The 18,032-nt window shown below is 39.4% G+C and overlaps 2 protein-coding genes across 2 annotated transcripts; both read left to right on the top strand.

Moving 5' to 3' along the window:
• The first annotated feature begins 2,010 nt into the window (after window positions 1–2,010).
• On the top strand, window positions 2,011–12,108 carry atp13a1 (ATPase 13A1). Its single transcript, XM_026164646.2, has 25 exons — window positions 2,011–2,524; window positions 3,555–3,644; window positions 4,186–4,449; window positions 4,546–4,701; window positions 5,213–5,282; window positions 5,385–5,491; window positions 5,587–5,716; window positions 5,823–5,878; window positions 5,989–6,115; window positions 6,222–6,359; window positions 6,778–6,898; window positions 7,042–7,199; window positions 7,466–7,641; window positions 7,720–7,830; window positions 7,927–8,052; window positions 8,133–8,241; window positions 8,351–8,544; window positions 9,046–9,142; window positions 9,224–9,408; window positions 9,649–9,763; window positions 9,869–10,065; window positions 10,162–10,304; window positions 11,072–11,183; window positions 11,274–11,417; window positions 11,512–12,108. The coding sequence occupies exons 1-25, from the start codon at window positions 2,171–2,173 to the stop codon at window positions 11,620–11,622; spliced, it is 3,591 nt and encodes a 1,196-aa protein (XP_026020431.1). The 5' UTR covers window positions 2,011–2,170; the 3' UTR covers window positions 11,623–12,108.
• A 1,994-nt stretch (window positions 12,109–14,102) lies between these two features.
• On the top strand, window positions 14,103–17,889 carry dsn1 (DSN1 component of MIS12 kinetochore complex). Its single transcript, XM_026164675.2, has 11 exons — window positions 14,103–14,221; window positions 14,471–14,507; window positions 14,587–14,860; window positions 14,983–15,056; window positions 15,343–15,415; window positions 15,508–15,589; window positions 15,712–15,768; window positions 15,876–15,947; window positions 16,056–16,203; window positions 16,538–16,625; window positions 16,730–17,889. Exons 1-11 carry the CDS (start codon window positions 14,118–14,120, stop codon window positions 16,810–16,812), a joined length of 1,092 nt encoding a protein of 363 aa, XP_026020460.2. The 5' UTR covers window positions 14,103–14,117; the 3' UTR covers window positions 16,813–17,889.
• The last annotated feature ends 143 nt before the right edge of the window (window positions 17,890–18,032 follow it).

Below are 18,032 nucleotides of genomic sequence, written 5' to 3'. Positions count from 1 at the left end.
AAGTGCACATCAAATTTGTCTGACTCCATTACCCAAGAACCTAATCAAGCACATTTGGTTTATGCATGAGGACAGTGACCCCAAGCACACAAGCAAGTGTGACCTTGCAAAAAAAAAACAAAAAAAAACAAAATGAAGACTTGGAGTGGCCTAGTCAATAAGGTGCTTTGGCATGACCTTAAAGCAGGTCATTCATCCTTGAAAACCCTGCAGCTCAGCTGAATTAAAATGAAAGACTTATTGCCAGTCATTGCAAACCCTTGATTGCAATTCTTGCTGCCAAAGGTAGCACAATCAGTTATTACATTTAGGCTTTTCAGCTAGGGTTAGGTAGGTTTAAATCAGGGGTAGGCGACTCCAGGCCTCGAGTGCCAGTGTCCTGCAGGTTTTAGATCGCACCCTGGGTTAACACACCTGAATCAAATGATTAGTTCATTACCAGGCCTCTGGAGAACTTCAAGAAATGCTGAGGAGTCATTTAGCTCTTTAAATCAGCTGTGATGGATCATGGACACATCTAAAACCTCCAGGACACCGGCACTCGAGGCCTGGGGTTGCCTACCCCTGGTTTAAATGATGATTTAACAAAATAAATGATCATTTAAAAACTGCATTTTGTATTTACTCAGGTTATCTTTGTCTAATATTAAAATGATGATGATGGTCTGAAACATGTAAATGTGATAAATATGCAAAATAAAATTAGGAAGTAGGAATTGGGAAGTATTGTATTCTATCAGCCACTGTACATACATGTCTGGAATACATTTGAAACCAGCCCACCTGGTGGCAGTGGTGTAGATACAGGTTTTTTCTGGTAATGGAGGACATCCTGTGCTAAGATGGTTGAGATACTGGATTTGTAGCTGGAAAAGATAAAAATAATCGTTTGGTATGTTGGCAACTAAAGCTTATGCAATATTATTATTATTTTTGCAAACATTAGTGTCTTCAAAATTTGTTTTATATTATGATGCATGAAAAACCAGCATGCACAACCTGTTTCCATAAAAAACACACTGAAAAACGTACCCACTCCACTGAGGTCGACTGTCTCTGCACAGCCCAGAAAGCGAGCCACATGTGGCGAGCAGGAGACAGGTTGTCCCTGATGTTCTCTCAGGCAGCGCTCAAACTCCACAAACTCATTGGAACACTCCTGCCTGATCTTCTGGATGACTGGGCTTAACATAGTTAGAGGTTAGATTAAAATACGCCTGGAAAATATTTACAGCAGGATGCCAGAATCACTCGAGTAGGAATGACAGAACAAATAAATGGACTTACTGTGATGATGTACATTGTGCAACATTCATCTTCAGCTCGTGACACTTCTGCTGCCATGTTGATGGATTGGAGGCTACACATAACCCATACGCTTCCATTTCTTTACGGCAGTACTTTGCAGTTATATCCATAGCAGCCTGCCTGAAAGGTGACAGATTTATTTAAACCAGTGCGTGAGAACAGATAAGAACTATCACTCCTGTGTGCAGTAAATTCAACACGATAAAGTACTTTTCTGGAGGATGCAACAAATACTTGTAATTAGTTACATTAGATTCTTTATCTAGGAAATACAACGTGTACGTTGTGTAACTGATTATTTAAAATTCTTACATGTTGCTTCTTTTATGGTGTTTGAAACGAGGACGCTAATCAGCCAAGGTTACACCACCACTACTTCTGCATGTGGAACCATGCCTGGACAGGAAAGCCAATGTTTCTATAATCTTATTGGTTCAGGATTGCATCAGTCACACACTCTGGCTACGCCCCTACAGTGACGTCACTTTCCTTAAAGGGGAAAGCCACTTGCTCGATTAACATGCAAATAAAGTCTACATTTTGCCAGATACACCCCTATATTTAGAAGTGTTAATGTTTTTAATGTTTACTTTAAACAGTAAATTTTACAAGTATTTCGAGGTAAAAACAAAAAAAACAACGTTGTTTTTCCCGGTTCAATCGCGTTGTGCCAGCTAGAACATTACGTGTCTTTACGTCGTTACGTATGCGGAAGACACGGCCGTGGGAGCGAGCGATTCAGTAAACGGGCTCTGAGGGCAAAACCGCTCACCGTTCCGTGTGTAGATTCGTATTTTTACAGGCTACAGCACGACGGGTGGTGGTGGATGATAGAGGGGGCCAGAGGGGCGAGCACAGTACGATGAATGACACCAAGAAAGACGGGAGAATAGCTGCAGACGGAATCCGGGGACCGGGTGAGCTGCAAATGGCCCCCTCTGTGAACCATAACCAGCATGACAGCGGCACCGGCGATGAGCTGGTGAGCTCGGTGACGCTGTACAGGCGAAGGCCCCGACTGCTGCACGGCACTGTGCTCCCGTTTCTGGCTTTTCTCTACCCGGGCTGGCTGTACGTATGGCTAGGAGTGTACGGAGCCCCAGATTATCCAGAGGCAGGCCTCCTGGCGTTAGCTGCTATCGGGATCGCGCACGTCCTCACAGCACTTTCCGGTTATTGGTCTGTGCACGCGCATTGTTGGCTCACTTGTTCAAAGGTAAACATAATTAATAAATATCTTATTAAGCCTGCTGATATCCAAATAGATCCCACTGGTTTGCCCTTCTGTGTTTGTCTATGTCAAAGGTCAGGAACATCATGAGCTCAAGTGCAGGTACAGGTGTCTGAAACCAGTGGAGCAGAACAGGTTTTCTGGTTATAATCACTGCACTAATTTCATGGACACAAATGACCAAACTTTCACCGTACATCTCCACATTTCCCTTATAAAATCGTATTTTAAATCTTCGCTACAACATTTAGTACCTTCATTTAAAGTCATCAGTATACTTTTGGACATTATTTCCAAATTCACTGTGTTCTAAAACGGGGCAGATGTGAATCAAAAAAGGCGTAAAAACCTACGTGACTTTAATCCTCCCAATGGGAGATTGACTTATTGCTGAAAGTTTATATAGGAACATTTCTTGACTAGGATGGAAGCCTCCACACCAATAACTGGTGGGCGTATTATGTATCTAAACACAAGTGGTCTGTGTACAGAAAAGCAATGAGTATGTGAAATATTTGCATAATCTTATTTGTTTGTTTGTTTGTTTTTTATGTCCAACTAAGTAAAGCAAACCTAATTTGGGGGGAAGAAAACCCTGGTGCTCAGCATTTCTGTGTTTACTTAGCAAGCAGCTGCATAAGAATAGTTTCCCCTTCACAAAATCAAAGTTATATTTGCATCAATAACGTAATCAAGCTCAATTTTACAGTCAGACATAAAAGTTAAGTATAGTTTTATATTGAGGTCCCAGTATAGTTTAGCAGGTTAAATCTGCCCTGAGGCTACTTACTGTGCTTTCTTGTCTTCTCTTTACTTTCTTAATACAATAAAGACTAAAAGCCCACAAAATATAATGGACAAGTGCATTTTCACATTCTGCCTGAAATGCATGTTTGCTGTACATCAGGGAATGCTTTATTTTAGAGGAACAAAATTCATGAGGCACACGACTATGCCAAAAATAAGTGTGACTGTTGTGTGTGAATTTGTCACCTGTCTTTTTTGACGTCTGCAGGAGCCAGACCCAGAAAAGGCTACGCTGGCAAAGGTCATACCCACCCCCAACAATGGCTCCGCGGAGCTAGTAGCACTACAGAGGGACCAGGTCAGTGCACATAATTTACTCCTGGCATCCTCTGAAATGATGTGGATTTTGTTGTTGATCTGGAGCATGCTTCCTGTTGACAAATCCCAAGGTTTTGAAGCAACACTGTCTCCTTTGTCACTTTCTTATGAATGCTGCTTATGTGTGAACCTTCTGGGAAGGTTTTTGGTTTTACTTTAGGCAAGGAAAATAATTTTAATAGCTTACAGTCTGCAGCATTGATAGTCCCATGTATCATGCTTGAGTAGTAACAGAAGTTAAATGGGAAAGTGTTGTCTTGCTGTCTCTGCAGTCTTGACAAAGTGCTCAGTGTTAGGTTCGCTTTCATAGCAGATACACTGGTATACTGGAGATAAACCATTTTCAGTTTACCCACTGAAAAGGCCACAACTTTGTTGGATCTTTTTCTAAAATATTCCCCTACTTGAGAGTACATATAATTTGCTATAATTAGACATGATGTGAAAATTGTAAGGAGTATCAAGTGCCTTTCAGCCTTTTGTGAATGCTTCAGTATACAATTTCTTATTTTGTCCAACAGGATGAAAACGGGGAAAGAACTCTGTCTTTCGAGTTTCAAAAGATCCGCTACACCTTTGACTACAAAGAAAAGAAATGTTTCCTTCCAATAGCATTTCCCATAAGTAACCCACTGGGATACTTTCAATCCTGGCGTGGCTACCAGGAGGAGACTGAGCTCAAAGCTGCAGAGAAGCGTTATGGCACCAATCGTGCTGAAATGATTGTTCCAGATTTTCTGGAGCTCTTCAAAGAAAGGGCCACAGCTCCCTTTTTTGTTTTCCAGGTATGTGTGGAAGTATTTGACAGGTTTTATATTTCAAAAATATATGTAAATATTCTTGCATTCATGTATTGTTACGCACCTTCGTCCATATATCAGGTGTTTTGTGTGGGGCTGTGGTGCCTGGATGAGTATTGGTACTACAGTGTTTTCACGCTGTTCATGCTGGTGGCATTTGAGGCCTCTCTGGTCCAGCAGCAAATGAGAAATATGTCAGAGATTCGGCGCATGGGAAACAAGCCCTATATGATTCAGGTAGGGTTGATGTATTTTATTGTTTTGTATGATATGTTTTGAAAGTATAAAGCAAAAAACATTATTGTCAATATTGCAGACAAGCCAAAGAAATCCTGCAATTACATTAATTATCATAACACGTCAACATCTAAAATATATTAGATGTTAAGTGAAGAGTTGGTTCTTATAGTGAATATACTTGTTGTGGGATAAATGCGTAGTTCTAAAAACCTAATTTTAATAATGGCCACATAATCAGTGGTTAGCAGGTAGTGACACTGGTCTGAGAAGGGACCAATGAACCAGGGTCAGAGTGTTGGAACAAATCTGATTCATGCTTGCTTTAACACAGGACCATGGCTAATACAAAGCTATGCTGAAAGCATCACTGAGCGTTGTGATTTGTAGTTCTCTTGCCTTAATTAATTTGAGATTTGGTAGCAAGCTCATCAAGGATTCTTGCAATGTTTTGTTTAATCAGTGCAAGTATTTAAAGCAGCCCATATTAAATACATGTATTTTTTGACAGGTATATCGCAACAGGAAGTGGAGACATATTTCTAGTGACGAACTTGTCCCTGGAGACATTGTCTCAATTGGTGAGTCTCCAGTCAATGTTTTCGTGATTTCTCAACACAAAAATCAACTTAACTCTGTTTAGCTGTGGCTAAATGTATATTCTCTACTTCTCTACCTAATAGGGCGCTCACCACAGGACAACTTGGTCCCATGTGATGTGTTGCTGCTTAGAGGCCGTTGCATTGTGGATGAGGCCATGCTAACTGGAGAATCTGTGCCCCAGATGAAGGTTAGAAACATATAGGTGATTACAATGTCTAATTATTCAAAATGGCATTAGTCTTTGTGTAGCTCAGCTAATTGCTAAAAATATGTGGTGATCAGGAGCCAATTGAGGACTTGGACCCAGAAAGAATCCTGGATCTTCAGACAGACTCTCGCCTCCATGTCATCTCTGGTGGGACTAAAGTAGTTCAGCATAGCCCGCCTTTAAAAGCCAGTGCTGGACTCAAGCGTAAGTCCTAATTCCATTTTCTGTAAATGATTCCTGATAATGATTATGTATTATATATCTTTTTAAGATTAGGTGCATGCTTTAAAGTCTTCTTCTTTATGTGCAGCGGTAGACAATGGTTGTGTAGCCTACGTACTGAGAACAGGATTCTACACCTCTCAGGTCAGGAATTTGCTTACTGCATTTATATTCTAGTTTTGATAGCAATCTATAGTCTGTGTTATGTCATACCCGAAAGTGTATTAAATGTGTGTTGTCAAACTTGCCTCTAGGGTAAACTGTTAAGGACAATTCTCTTTGGTGTGAAGAGAGTGACAGCGAACAACCTGGAGACCTTCATCTTCATTCTTTTCCTTCTTGTGTTTGCCATTGCTGCTGCTGTTTATGTGTGGGTTGAAGGTGAGAGGCCAAGAATGAGCTTACTGAGATGTAATTCATAACTAACACGTCATGTGTCTGGAATAAATTGTATCTAAATATTGTACTTGTGCTTTCATCCTGTTAGGGACCAAGGACCTAAGCAGAAACCGATACAAGCTCTTTCTGGAGTGCACGCTTATCCTCACCTCAGTGGTTCCACCAGAACTTCCCATAGAGCTTTCTCTAGCAGTTAACACATCTCTTATTGCCCTAGCTAAACTTTGTAAGTCTGTGTGCATGACTTGTGTTTGTTTGTTGAATATAAGATGTGCACTATAGCCTTAAACTTTCCTAGATATCAGCGCTGAATGTGAAAAGGAAAATGGCCACATTAGTTTGATCAGATATTAAACCAGTTTTACCCTGCCAGCTCCGTAGCACAAAGTCTGTGTCAAGCCTGAATGCACCCACAGTATTTCCATGTGACACGGACAGTCTCTTGCTATCTGCTACATATGAGAGAGAAAAATGGCAAAACAAAAAGCTGAACAAATTCCTATGATTTTGTTTAGATGGTCAGTTTCAAACATTTAGGCATTTAGATTAGATTTAGATGTAAAAACTTGTGAAGACTTGGAAAGGCAGCTTATAAAACAAAACTTGTAACAGCAATGTTTCATTCTTCTTTTTCTACTCCTCAGATGTATTTTGCACAGAGCCTTTCAGGATACCATTTGCTGGGAAAGTGGAGATTTGCTGTTTTGACAAAACAGGAACACTCACCAGTGATAGTCTGGTAGTACGAGGAGTAGCCGGTCTTAGGTAAACACTTTCAGCACCGATATTACTGTTTTGCCATAACAGCAAAAATTGTGAAGCACAATGACAAAGCATACTACACTGTACTTTAGGTTGGTTAATATTTACATACATTTACGTTACGTGGAACTTATTTTTTATGACAGAGAGGGGAAGGAGGTGATGCCTGTATCTGAGATTCCAGTTGAGACACACAGGGTGGTGGCTACCTGTCACTCACTGGTCACTATGGATGATGGACAACTAGTTGGAGATCCACTAGAGAAGGCCATGCTGACTGCTGCTGACTGGACCCTTACAAAAGGTACCAGAAAGTAATCCCTTCAGATACACAGTGCAGGGAAATGGCTTGTGTGTGACAGAACATGTGCAGTATAGACTCATGTTTTTGTTAAATAATGTTTCCTTTTCAAATTTTCTCATGCTTGCATTACCATACCCGTTGTGTTGAGCTTGTAGTTTATCTTAAAGCAATGCTTATTTTTAAATACAATTGTACTTTTACAGCAAATATTAGTATTTGGGTACATCTGTCTTTTACACAATGCTAACTTTTGTCTCTTTGACCAGATGAAAAGGTATTTCCACGAGGCATTAAAACCCAGGGACTTAAGATCCACCAGCGTTTCCATTTTGCCAGCGCTCTAAAGAGGATGTCTGTCCTGGCCTCCTACGAGAAACTTGGCTCCACTGAACTCTGCTACATATCAACTGTTAAGGGCGCTCCAGAGACACTCAGAGGAATGGTATAGGCTGACATCCTGAAAAAAATGCTCATGTCTTACAGCATAATCAAGTATATCCTAACATGTCTGTCATTGTAGTTTGCAGAATGTCCTGCAAGTTATGACCAAGTGCACAAGGAAATGTCACGGGAGGGAGCTAGAGTGCTGGCCTTGGGCTACAAAGAGATGGGACACCTTAGTCATCAGCAGGTTCTTGTTTCATTTTACTCAGAATGTTCAGATATTGTCTTATCTGAAAATAAATTTGTTTGAAACTGACCTGATTGTTTCTGGGTGATCACAAAGGTTCGGGAGATGAGTCGCGATGCTCTGGAGTGTGACCTTCATTTTGCTGGGTTCATGGTCGTGTCTTGTCCGCTTAAGAATGACAGCAAAGCTGTCATCAGAGAGATCCAAGAAGCATCTCATCATGTAAATAAGCAGATGTTGCAAAATTACACAAATGTACTGAGTAATGTTTTAAGATGCTTAATACATCTGTCTTCTTTCAGGTTGTCATGATCACAGGTGATAACCCTTTAACGGCATGTCATGTAGCAAGAGAACTCCACTTCATCCAGAAAGAACACACCCTTATATTACAGCCAAGCTCTAATCAAGGTAAGAGGAGTATCGCATTATAGAACTACGTGTGTTACTCAAATAACGGCCTAGGTGTTTAGATCAAGAACAAAACATGTTATGTATTAAAATTATGTTTTTTTTCCAGGTACATGGCAGTGGGAATCCATTGATGGCACTGTGTGTGCACCACTGCCCCCGCCATCCATTTCTTCATTTGTGCGCGAGTTTGACTTATGTGTAACAGGGGAAGGGCTGGCCAGATTGAGCTGTGATCCCCGGCTACTCCACACCCTGTTGCCTCACATTCAAGTGTTTGCTCGTGTCAGTCCAAAACAGAAGGTAGGGCCCTAAGCACCATTGGATCCCTTAATAGTGTTATAATTCATACTTTTGAAACATTTCAAAAGATCAACTCATAGAAATTTATCCCTGGGTTACATTTAGTGTGCCTCTATATGCAGCCATGGGAAAGTAGCTTAACAGGTTTTAAAAAAAGGGGTGGGTGGGTGGGGTGGGGGGGGCCTCAGTGGAGTGTGGCAATCATTTGTTGTTGTCTATGTCAAGCACTAGTTATCAATTTGTTGGTGTCAAATTTTAAAATCTTAATTGTTTCTTAATAGTAATGAGAATATTACAGTGGGACCTATCACAGAGTACAGACAGGTAGTAGTTTCAGAAGTCTGTTTGTAGTGCATTCAAAACAGAGGCATTTTATACCTGTAAAAAAACAGGTAGTAACTGGAACACATTTGGTTAGACTTCTCTGGGGTTTGTTGAAATGTATTTTAGGAAATACTGGCAGTGTTTGTAACAATACTTTACTCATCCATTGTGTTTCAGGAATTTGTGATCACCAGTCTGAAGGGGCTGGGTTATGTGACACTGATGTGCGGTGATGGTACAAATGATGTGGGAGCTCTGAAACATGCTCACATAGGTAAGATTTATCAGCTATAATTGAGTTAGCATTTATGACACCAGCAGATTGCAATGATTACTTTTTTTCCTCCTCCCTCAGGTGTTGCACTATTAGCCAATGCCCCTGAGCGCATGCCTGAAAAAAAGAAGCGTGGAAGAGAAAAGGAGTCATCCACATCAGAAACCAGACCTTTACCGCCTGTCACTTCAGGAGGCAAACTGAGCTCAAGGGCCGCTAGACAACGGGTGATGGCCCAGAGAGAAGAGCAGCTTGCAGCACAAAAGGTGTGTAACTGTAATTTGCTTAAACTCCAATGACTCTTCTTGAAACCAATTTATATTCATTAGTCTACTGAATGTAGCACGCTAGTCTGTCCTGCTAGTCTATTCTGCTCTGTAATTACCTATCTATCTAGGGGTAATTTAAAAAAATGTTATTCCTAGAAAAGGTCATTAACTTGGCTTTTACTTGAGTAATAAGAGTTGTAGTACACTGGTGTTAATATCAGGGTTTTTCTGGAACAGGAGAGGATCAGTCAAGTCCTGCGTGAACTTGAAGAGGATCAGGTACAAGTAGTGAAGCTAGGTGATGCCTCCATTGCTGCTCCCTTCACCTCAAAACTCTCTTCCATACAGTGCAGTAAGTTACACAACCTTTTGATTTTATCTCTTTTCATAATCTACACCGATCAAACCATCTGTGTTTAACCATTTCTAAAACTTGTTATTTTGTGTTTGCCCCCAGTCTGCCATGTAATAAAGCAAGGCCGTTGCACTCTGGTAACAACACTCCAGATGTTCAAGATCCTTGCTCTCAATGCTCTAGTGCTAGCCTACAGTCAGTCTGTCCTCTACCTCGAGGGAGTGAAGTTCAGTGATTTCCAAGCAACTCTGCAAGGTCTCCTTTTGGCTGGATGCTTCCTTTTCATCTCTAGGTCAAAGGTGAGAATATTTACCTAATGTTTTTCTTCTACCATGACATCTGTTCACCATGTTCAATTACAGTCAAACTAAGAACCTCTTTTCCTCTTTGTCTAGCCACTGAAAACACTGTCTCGAGAGCGGCCCTTACCAAACATCTTCAATCTATATACAGTTTTGACTGTGCTCCTGCAGTTTGCTGTTCACTTCTGCAGTCTTGTTTACCTTTACAAAGAGGCACAAAGTAGAAGTCCGCCCAGGTAAATCAAATTTGGACAGAAAGGGACAACAGGACAAAAAATTAATGAACAAATAAATAAAATCACTTCTGCTTTTATGGTTAATTGTTTACATTGTTAGTATTGTTCAGATATGGTTTGAACTTTCATTCTTTCACAGATAAATTCCAGATGTAATGGACTAGATTAGAGATGTTTTTCTCTCTCCAAAATCAGCCAAGACTGGGTGTCCTATCAGTAGTCAGCAGCAGTTTATGTAAATAAAATAATTTGAAGTTGATTTAAAAATAAAATATGAATGGCATTTCAACATCAAATATTCATTAAGTACTAACATTTTCTAAGGCTCTTCAGATATTGAAGTTTTTTACTTAAACTGGGAAAATCATTCGAGTTACTTTACTTTTTGCTTTCCTATCTGCATGTTATACAACTGGATATAAAATGTTTTTAATTTATCTTTAAATGTCTTATTGCATAGGTCTCCTAAAGAGCTTCCAAATTTTAGTAACTTGTTGCTTTATATGTGTTCTTTGTACAATTCCAAAGGCATAAAATGTGCTTGCTGTAAGGGCCACAGGCCTCTTAAATGACTTGACTGAGGATCTCTTTTGCCTTTTAAATGCAAAGGCAAAAGAAGAATTAAACCAGGAATTTACCATCCTGGTTTAACCTGCTTCTAATTTGTTTCTAATTTTTACCTGATTACATTACCTAATTTATTTAATGTTATAGTTTTGTATAGTTGTTTAATTTTTTAGATTTTAATTGTGTCCTCTCATTTGCAGAGCGGAGCAGTTTGTAGATCTGTATAAAGAGTTTGAACCAAGTCTAATTAACAGCACCGTGTACATCATGTCAATGGCCATGCAGATGGCCACCTTTGCCATTAACTACAAGGTATTTATCCTTAGTATTAATATTTGTTATTGCTGCATCTTTAAAGCGTTTATATAGAAGACTCAAAGCATTTGTCTTTGTGCGTGTTAGGGTCACCCCTTCATGGAGTCTCTTAGCGAGAATCGACCTCTACTGTGGAGTATCGCTTTGTCAGGTTTAGCAATTGTCGGACTTCTTACTGGATCCTCACCAGAATTCAATGAACAGTTTGCTCTTGTAGATATTCCAACTGAGGTGAGCTGACATTGTTTTACTATGCATTGTTTTGTTTTAATATCCTCATAATAATTATATACCTCCTGATTGACCTGTCTTCTTCTTCTTGCAGTTCAAATTCATCATTGCCCAGGTTCTGGTGGTGGACTTTGTTGCTGCTCTGCTGGTGGACCGTGTCTTGCAGTTCCTGCTGGGCAAAGGAACTCTCAGGCTGCCTTCTTAAACTTGGTGCCAACAGCAACCACTGCCTTTACCAACCAAACTGTAAAGGGAGAGATGATGTTGGAAGAGGAAGAGAATGAAAAGCTGTTGTGAAAAATACGGGACAGCTGAGACAGTCATGGCGTACAATACTGCACACTGTGTATCGCTTCCTATGTCCTGCTCTGCCCTCCTCCTTAACCATCTGTGTTTCTGTATTTTCATCAAGTCTATGTTTGAATTGTTTTCATTCTTTTCCTCATGACTCATTTTTTTCCACATTTCTCTCTTTCCTTATCTGTTGCTCACCACTGTTACAAAACGCCATGAAGACAGCAGTATTGAGTGGAGTGTGAGATTGTGCCAGCCAGAGTGAAACATACAGGCACAAAAAGGGGCATTCTCCAAGAGAATTGGGAAAGTGTTTTGGATTTTTTTGATTCCCCTCCTTGATTTTGTAAAAAGTGGAAACATCTTTAACAGACTTATAAAGACTTAATACAAATTATGAAGTCTGCCACGTGTTTTGTCAAGGTTGACCATGTCCAACTGGTCATGAAAAACCCTGTTCCTTAAGATAGGTAAGTAAAGCGTGGTCAGGGACTTGTAGTACAATGTAAATGTACAAAGAAGGTTATTATTGAAAGCGTTTATCTCATGGGACTTGTGACACTGGCCAAAACAAATGTGCCATTTCACCTAGCTTCAGGTTATCAGAGATGCCTGTGAGCTCTTGAACTTTTTGTTTACTTGCTGACTGATCTAACAAACATGTCGGTCATAGAAGCACACCATATATAATCTTTGAGCAAAGTAAAGCATCTTAAACAAACCACCATTCTCAAAAAGATTAGGGAGAATTTGGATTTCAGTGTGGATCAAGAAGTGTACCAATTACTCAATTACTTTCCCCTTTACTGGGCCATAAAATCTAAAATGTGCTTATATACTCAGACAGTGTCAAGAATAGACAATGGGAAAGGTGTCAATTATTTTCTGAGAAGTTGGCTTTAGCTTTTCATTAGCTGCCAGGGCTAATTTTCTGCTTTACTAATGAAAAGACAGATGGAGTGACAGATTTAAACACAGTTAGTGGTAATTTTCCTCATTGTCAAAGTTTCACAGTTAACATGTATATTAAGTCCTAAATAACCGTATTTGTGTTTCTTAAACTTGCTGATCGGGGGAACATTTTAGCCCTTTGAAATGTAACAAATAGTTCCACTATTTTTTGAAAAGGTCATTTAAAAAAAAGTGAAAAAAATCTTTTGAAATGGTTGAACTTGATTATCACTTGAATTTTTAACATTTCACACTGTTTTGTATATGGATGGTGCATCCAATTTTATATATTTTTGATACATATGTACACTTGACATGAAGGTGACTTGGCAGCTATGAACACATTCCAACCAGGGGCCAGTGAACCTTAAACTCTGCTGTAAACAAATGAAGAGAAAAAAAAATGCTTTCACTGCAACTCTCTAATTTTGACACTATGATAGAGATAGAGATCTAGAAAGATTACTAGGATGTGAATATGCAGATTTGAGTGACCAGTAGGGGAATGCTGGATCCATTATGGTAAAAATTAATTGCAATGAAAAGAGTAAGCACAGAAACTGAAACCTTAACAGGAAAATCTAAAAGTGACATGCAATGTATCATCATAGGTTAGTGGTCTGCTAAAAAGCTTGGGTAAGTGTTTGTGCATGATTGGACAAAGGGAGCACATGAATGACAAGATCTGTGCAATAGAGGTGGTTGCAATATTAATCACTTATACTCCAGTTTAAGTAGGTGGCTTCTGAAATAGAGGAGAATTTTTGGCGTAAATGTCCCAGCAAGAGCTGATTGTCATCCATAGTTATTACTTAACAAAATGAAATGTACTACAGAGTGCTTTTGACAAATAACAAGGGTTTAACTTAAAACTAAAATTGCCAGCAGTCAGGAAATGCCATAAAGGAGATTAAGCAAAAGGCCTAAAATTCAGAGGTCACAAAACACCAGAAAATCATCAGATAATCCAAAAGAAATTCAACCAGGTTTTACAAAAAAGACCAGGTATGGAGCTGATCATTTACATTGGGCAACCCCAGTAGGTCGAGCTTGATCCAAGGAGGTGTCAGAACTTTTATCCTGAATTTCTACATGTCATTACAATATAGGCATATTGTGGAGCCACATATTTTACTTCACTGTGATATTCAATATGTAAAATAAAAAAGAAAGAAAAAGTGACACAACTCTTTGGGAATATGCAAACTACATGTCCTGTGTCTTGTGTTCTACACACAGCCTTTGTACATCCCGTGCACCACACGGCTCCTAATAACCTTACAAAGTTAAACACTTTTCCCAAAAACCATCATATCTCTATTCAAAAGTCAATGTCTGTAACTACACTGAAAGTAAAGGTGGACTGCTTTGTCAACTATGTTTAAATGCTTCGAGGGCATTCGCTATGTTGGCCGCGATCTCGTTTGTATATGTTAATGCAAAACTACATTTCCCATGCTGCTTAGTTCCCTGGAGGGGTGTGGTTTTTTGGGCGCGCTGGGTGAACAACTATTTGAAAGAAAAATGGCGGAAAAGGATTTGGAAGTTGGTCAAGACGGGTACGTATCTTGGTTTATAAAGCCAGACGCAAGCAGTTTATTATAAACAGGAGTTGATGAATTAAGTATTTTTTCTTAAAGGCTTATGGCTGACAGAGGTTTGTTGAACGAAAATCACTGTAGTTTGCCGTTGCTTAGCAAAGTAAAGTTTTCAGCGATACGTAATAGTATTTTTTTTATCCAAATGTATATTATTAATATTTTTGCATATGTGTCGTTGTCTTTTAAATTCGCAAAATATTCTTACAGTTGCGGAAGTGTCGCCTTAGCTGACAGCCAGAGTGAGGTAAGGCATTTTAACTTACATTTAAGCTAACAACGTCACTCGTGCTAAATATAATGTTTTTCAACCTGTGTTTACCAAGGCCAACCCAGGGAAACAGTCTTCGAAAAGATGCTCTCCCACAAGTCCCGGTACATCTCCCCCACCCAAGTCTCCCCGTACCGACATGATATCACCCACAACAGAGACGCCAGATGTGGCAAAAGGGCAACCAGACATAGACGTCCAAGAGGTTCAGCCAGAAAATAGTGATGAGCATACAGGGTCCTCTGTGAGCCCCACTGCACACAGGAAATCCTGGAGGAGGTTTACTATAAGCCGAAGATCTCTCCCTGCCCTTCCCAATCCATATCAGGGTGAGATGTGAGGCTTTATGCCCATTGTAAAGTATGGTCATGGAGTGTTTTTTTTTCTTCTTCTTCTTCCTCTTCATTTTTTCCCCCTGCAATATAAACATTTATCTATGTGTTTACGACAGCTTTGTGTGGAAACATAAGCACATCCTTATCACACCATGAGAGGATCGTGAAATTAATGGAGGCTTCGATGAAGGTATGATCTTAAGAACATTAGCTATAACAAACTGAAAATTTAAATAACTAGGGGCAATGTTATACTGTTCATCTCACTGCTAAAGCTTGTGTGTGTGCTTTTAAACGTACCGCACATTTAGAAAATTGACTGAATAAATGGAGAAATAAAGCCATTTGTGTAAAATCATTCAGCTACAATCACAGTTAACTGGAAAGATCTTGGTTGCATTACTTTAGTGGAGCACATGTAGTGAATTGTCAAGATTCCTCAAGGTTATCCACCTAATCATCTGTTTTATCCCTAGTTGGCAATAGGAAGAACTCAAAATCAGCTTCAGTCAGTGCCAAATGCCTCATTGGAGACTTTTCAAAAACAAGGTTGGTGTTCATTTGATATACATTGGATTTGAGGCTCTTTATTGTATGATACAGAAATATTCTGTCTATTTTCCTGGCCTTTCTTTGCATAGTTGAGCACATCCAGAAAGAGTGGGGTTGCCTGGCCGATACATTACATAATGAAACACATCAACAACCTTCTAGTGCAGCCAGGTATTGTAGTTGTAATTTATGTATCCAGTAATTCACATGGATTATAATTTTTTTATTTTTTCCATACTTACTGATTATTTTCTAGTGTTTTTTTTTTTTTTTTTGCTTCTGTTTGCTTTTAGATCTAGTAACCCCGCAGTACAAAAAGCCATGGAAAAATACCAAAGAGCCATTAACAGGCATGTTGTTCTTTATGCCCTTATAGCCATTTAAAGAAATTACCAGTCAGCCACATGGTATTCATTAAAGCAACATAAATTTTTTTCAACTAACTCTTGTGTTTTAGGCTTCAGGCTGAAAGCGAATCTTGGGAGACACTGCTGAACAAACACAGAAACAAAGCAAAGGAACTGGAAATGTGAATATATTTGTTCTTATTGAAGAATTACTATATCACTGACTCATTAATGTTCCATTATTGTCTTCTCAAAACTTTCTTGGTAATCTGCTCCTTTATTCATTTCAGGAAAGTGGAGAATGGCCAGGAGACGGGTGTATCGCTAGAGTCTACATCAGTGGCCCAGTCCTCACAGCACCTTTTCATACAGAGTAAACCTGACTACCAGGCTGTCCTGTGTAAACAACAACCCCTACTTCACACCATGTCCATGATTGTATGTTGGATTATTTTTTTTTATTTTTTATTTTTTTAAATCATCATCACTAGAAAACTTGAAAGCAATGTGAGCTACACATCCTTGATTAACCAGAGTACATGTGCTGGCTTTTGGGCACTTAACATCTAAGTTACAAACTTTAACTCTTATTGCTGCTTAGTGTGAGTTTAGTGTGATTATTTGTGATTATTTTAAGAGCATATACATGAACAGTCAAATAGGAAGAGGATCAAATCAAATAAAAACGCCTTAACTTCAGAACTATATTCATCTGTTTTGCAAATGCTATGCAATGAGGTTTTGTTTTTTTCTTCTTCTTCTTTGCCTTTAGATGGACACACAATGTAAGATGGTTAGAGAGCTTCTGTCTATCAAAACACACTCTCAGTTATTGGTGAAAGAAACTAGTGGCCGGCTGGGTAATAGTTTTGTCATTATTTTTTTTTTTAGCATGCAACTGTTTAGGCATATTAGACAAGGGTTTAATGAACTGACTGACCAATATGATTTCTTTTTCTACCAGCGGCAAAGGCTGGATTTCAGGATCTTTCATCTGACGTGCTCAGGAATCTTATGACAGCACCTTTATCCTCTGCAACTTCATAAGGAAGGAAATCATTAGCAGTCTGGCTTCTGGTGGACCATGGCTTTGTTTGGCTTATATAGTATGCTTGTATGTGTCTCTGTTAATTTGACCAGTATGTGATTTTTCTTGATTTGATGTCTTGTTTCATGACAAAGTCAACTCTAATGTTTTCCAAGTCAAATAAGGCTGTTTCAGTCAGAAGTAGAAATGGTGATGGGCGTTGTTCAGGTAATGCTTGTGCTTGACCAGCAGATGGCAGTAGCTGGCTATATAAAGTTGTGATAAGCTTGGTAAATCGCCAGCGCGGTTTTTACGTCAAGGTTTAATTAAGTACTTCTCACCTGTAAAAACCGGTGACTGCTAAGACTGGCAGATAATAAAAAGTTGTTTGTGAAAGACTGTCACAATCCTGCAAAATAAAGGTTACTGCTTGTTCATCGATTTAAAAAAAAAAAACTGCAAGAAATCCCCACATCCAGGAGCTGATGACCTGTCGGAGGTGATTTGTATCAAAGTCAAAAACTAATATTGTATTTATTGAGTGAAGAGTAATGGCGTGCATTTGATGTGACAGCTTTTGAAGTGGTTTGACTATTACTATACTATAATTATTCTCACCAATGATAACTGAAAGAATTTGGTAAGTACACATGGTCAGTATAGTATAAATGATGTCAGTAAACTATGCAGAAATGAAATACGTTAGCAGCTTGAATTGACTTGTACTACTGGAAAACCGCAAGCGATTGAATACAGGTGGATTTTCATTTGGGATTATTCAGGGTTCATATGCTCATCCTCAGTCACATTTGCTCTCCTTTCGGTGCCGCATCTATTTCACTTCATCAGTGTCCCCTGACCATTCAGGAGGAGGCCCCTCCCCCACAGTGACTCACCCCCATCTCTTGCGTTTGGCTTGGTCACTGATGCAGAACGAAGCTTTGACATTGTACCAGTCAGTCAAAGCTTTGTTCGCTGTCTCTCCGATGTCTTGGACTCATTTACTCATTAATGTTCATGCTTAATTTGCTTCTCTGATGACTACAGCAAGAAATCCCACCGCCCCCCTTTTGCCAGCATTAAATAAGAGTAAATTACTTCCTCTGCTTTGCAGTTGTGATCTCAAACATGGAGTATGGCGAATTTTCCATCTAAATGTATTCAGGAGAGTGATGCTTGTCCCTGTGCTCTCTAGCATAGGAACAAGCAAAGAGAAGACAAGTGGGGTTGTGACCGTGAG

Source organism: Astatotilapia calliptera, chromosome 4 (genome assembly GCF_964374335.1).
Source record: "Astatotilapia calliptera chromosome 4, fAstCal68.1, whole genome shotgun sequence".
NCBI classification, from domain to species: domain Eukaryota; kingdom Metazoa; phylum Chordata; class Actinopteri; order Cichliformes; family Cichlidae; genus Astatotilapia; species Astatotilapia calliptera.
This window is presented reverse-complemented; position numbering and strand designations above follow the sequence as displayed.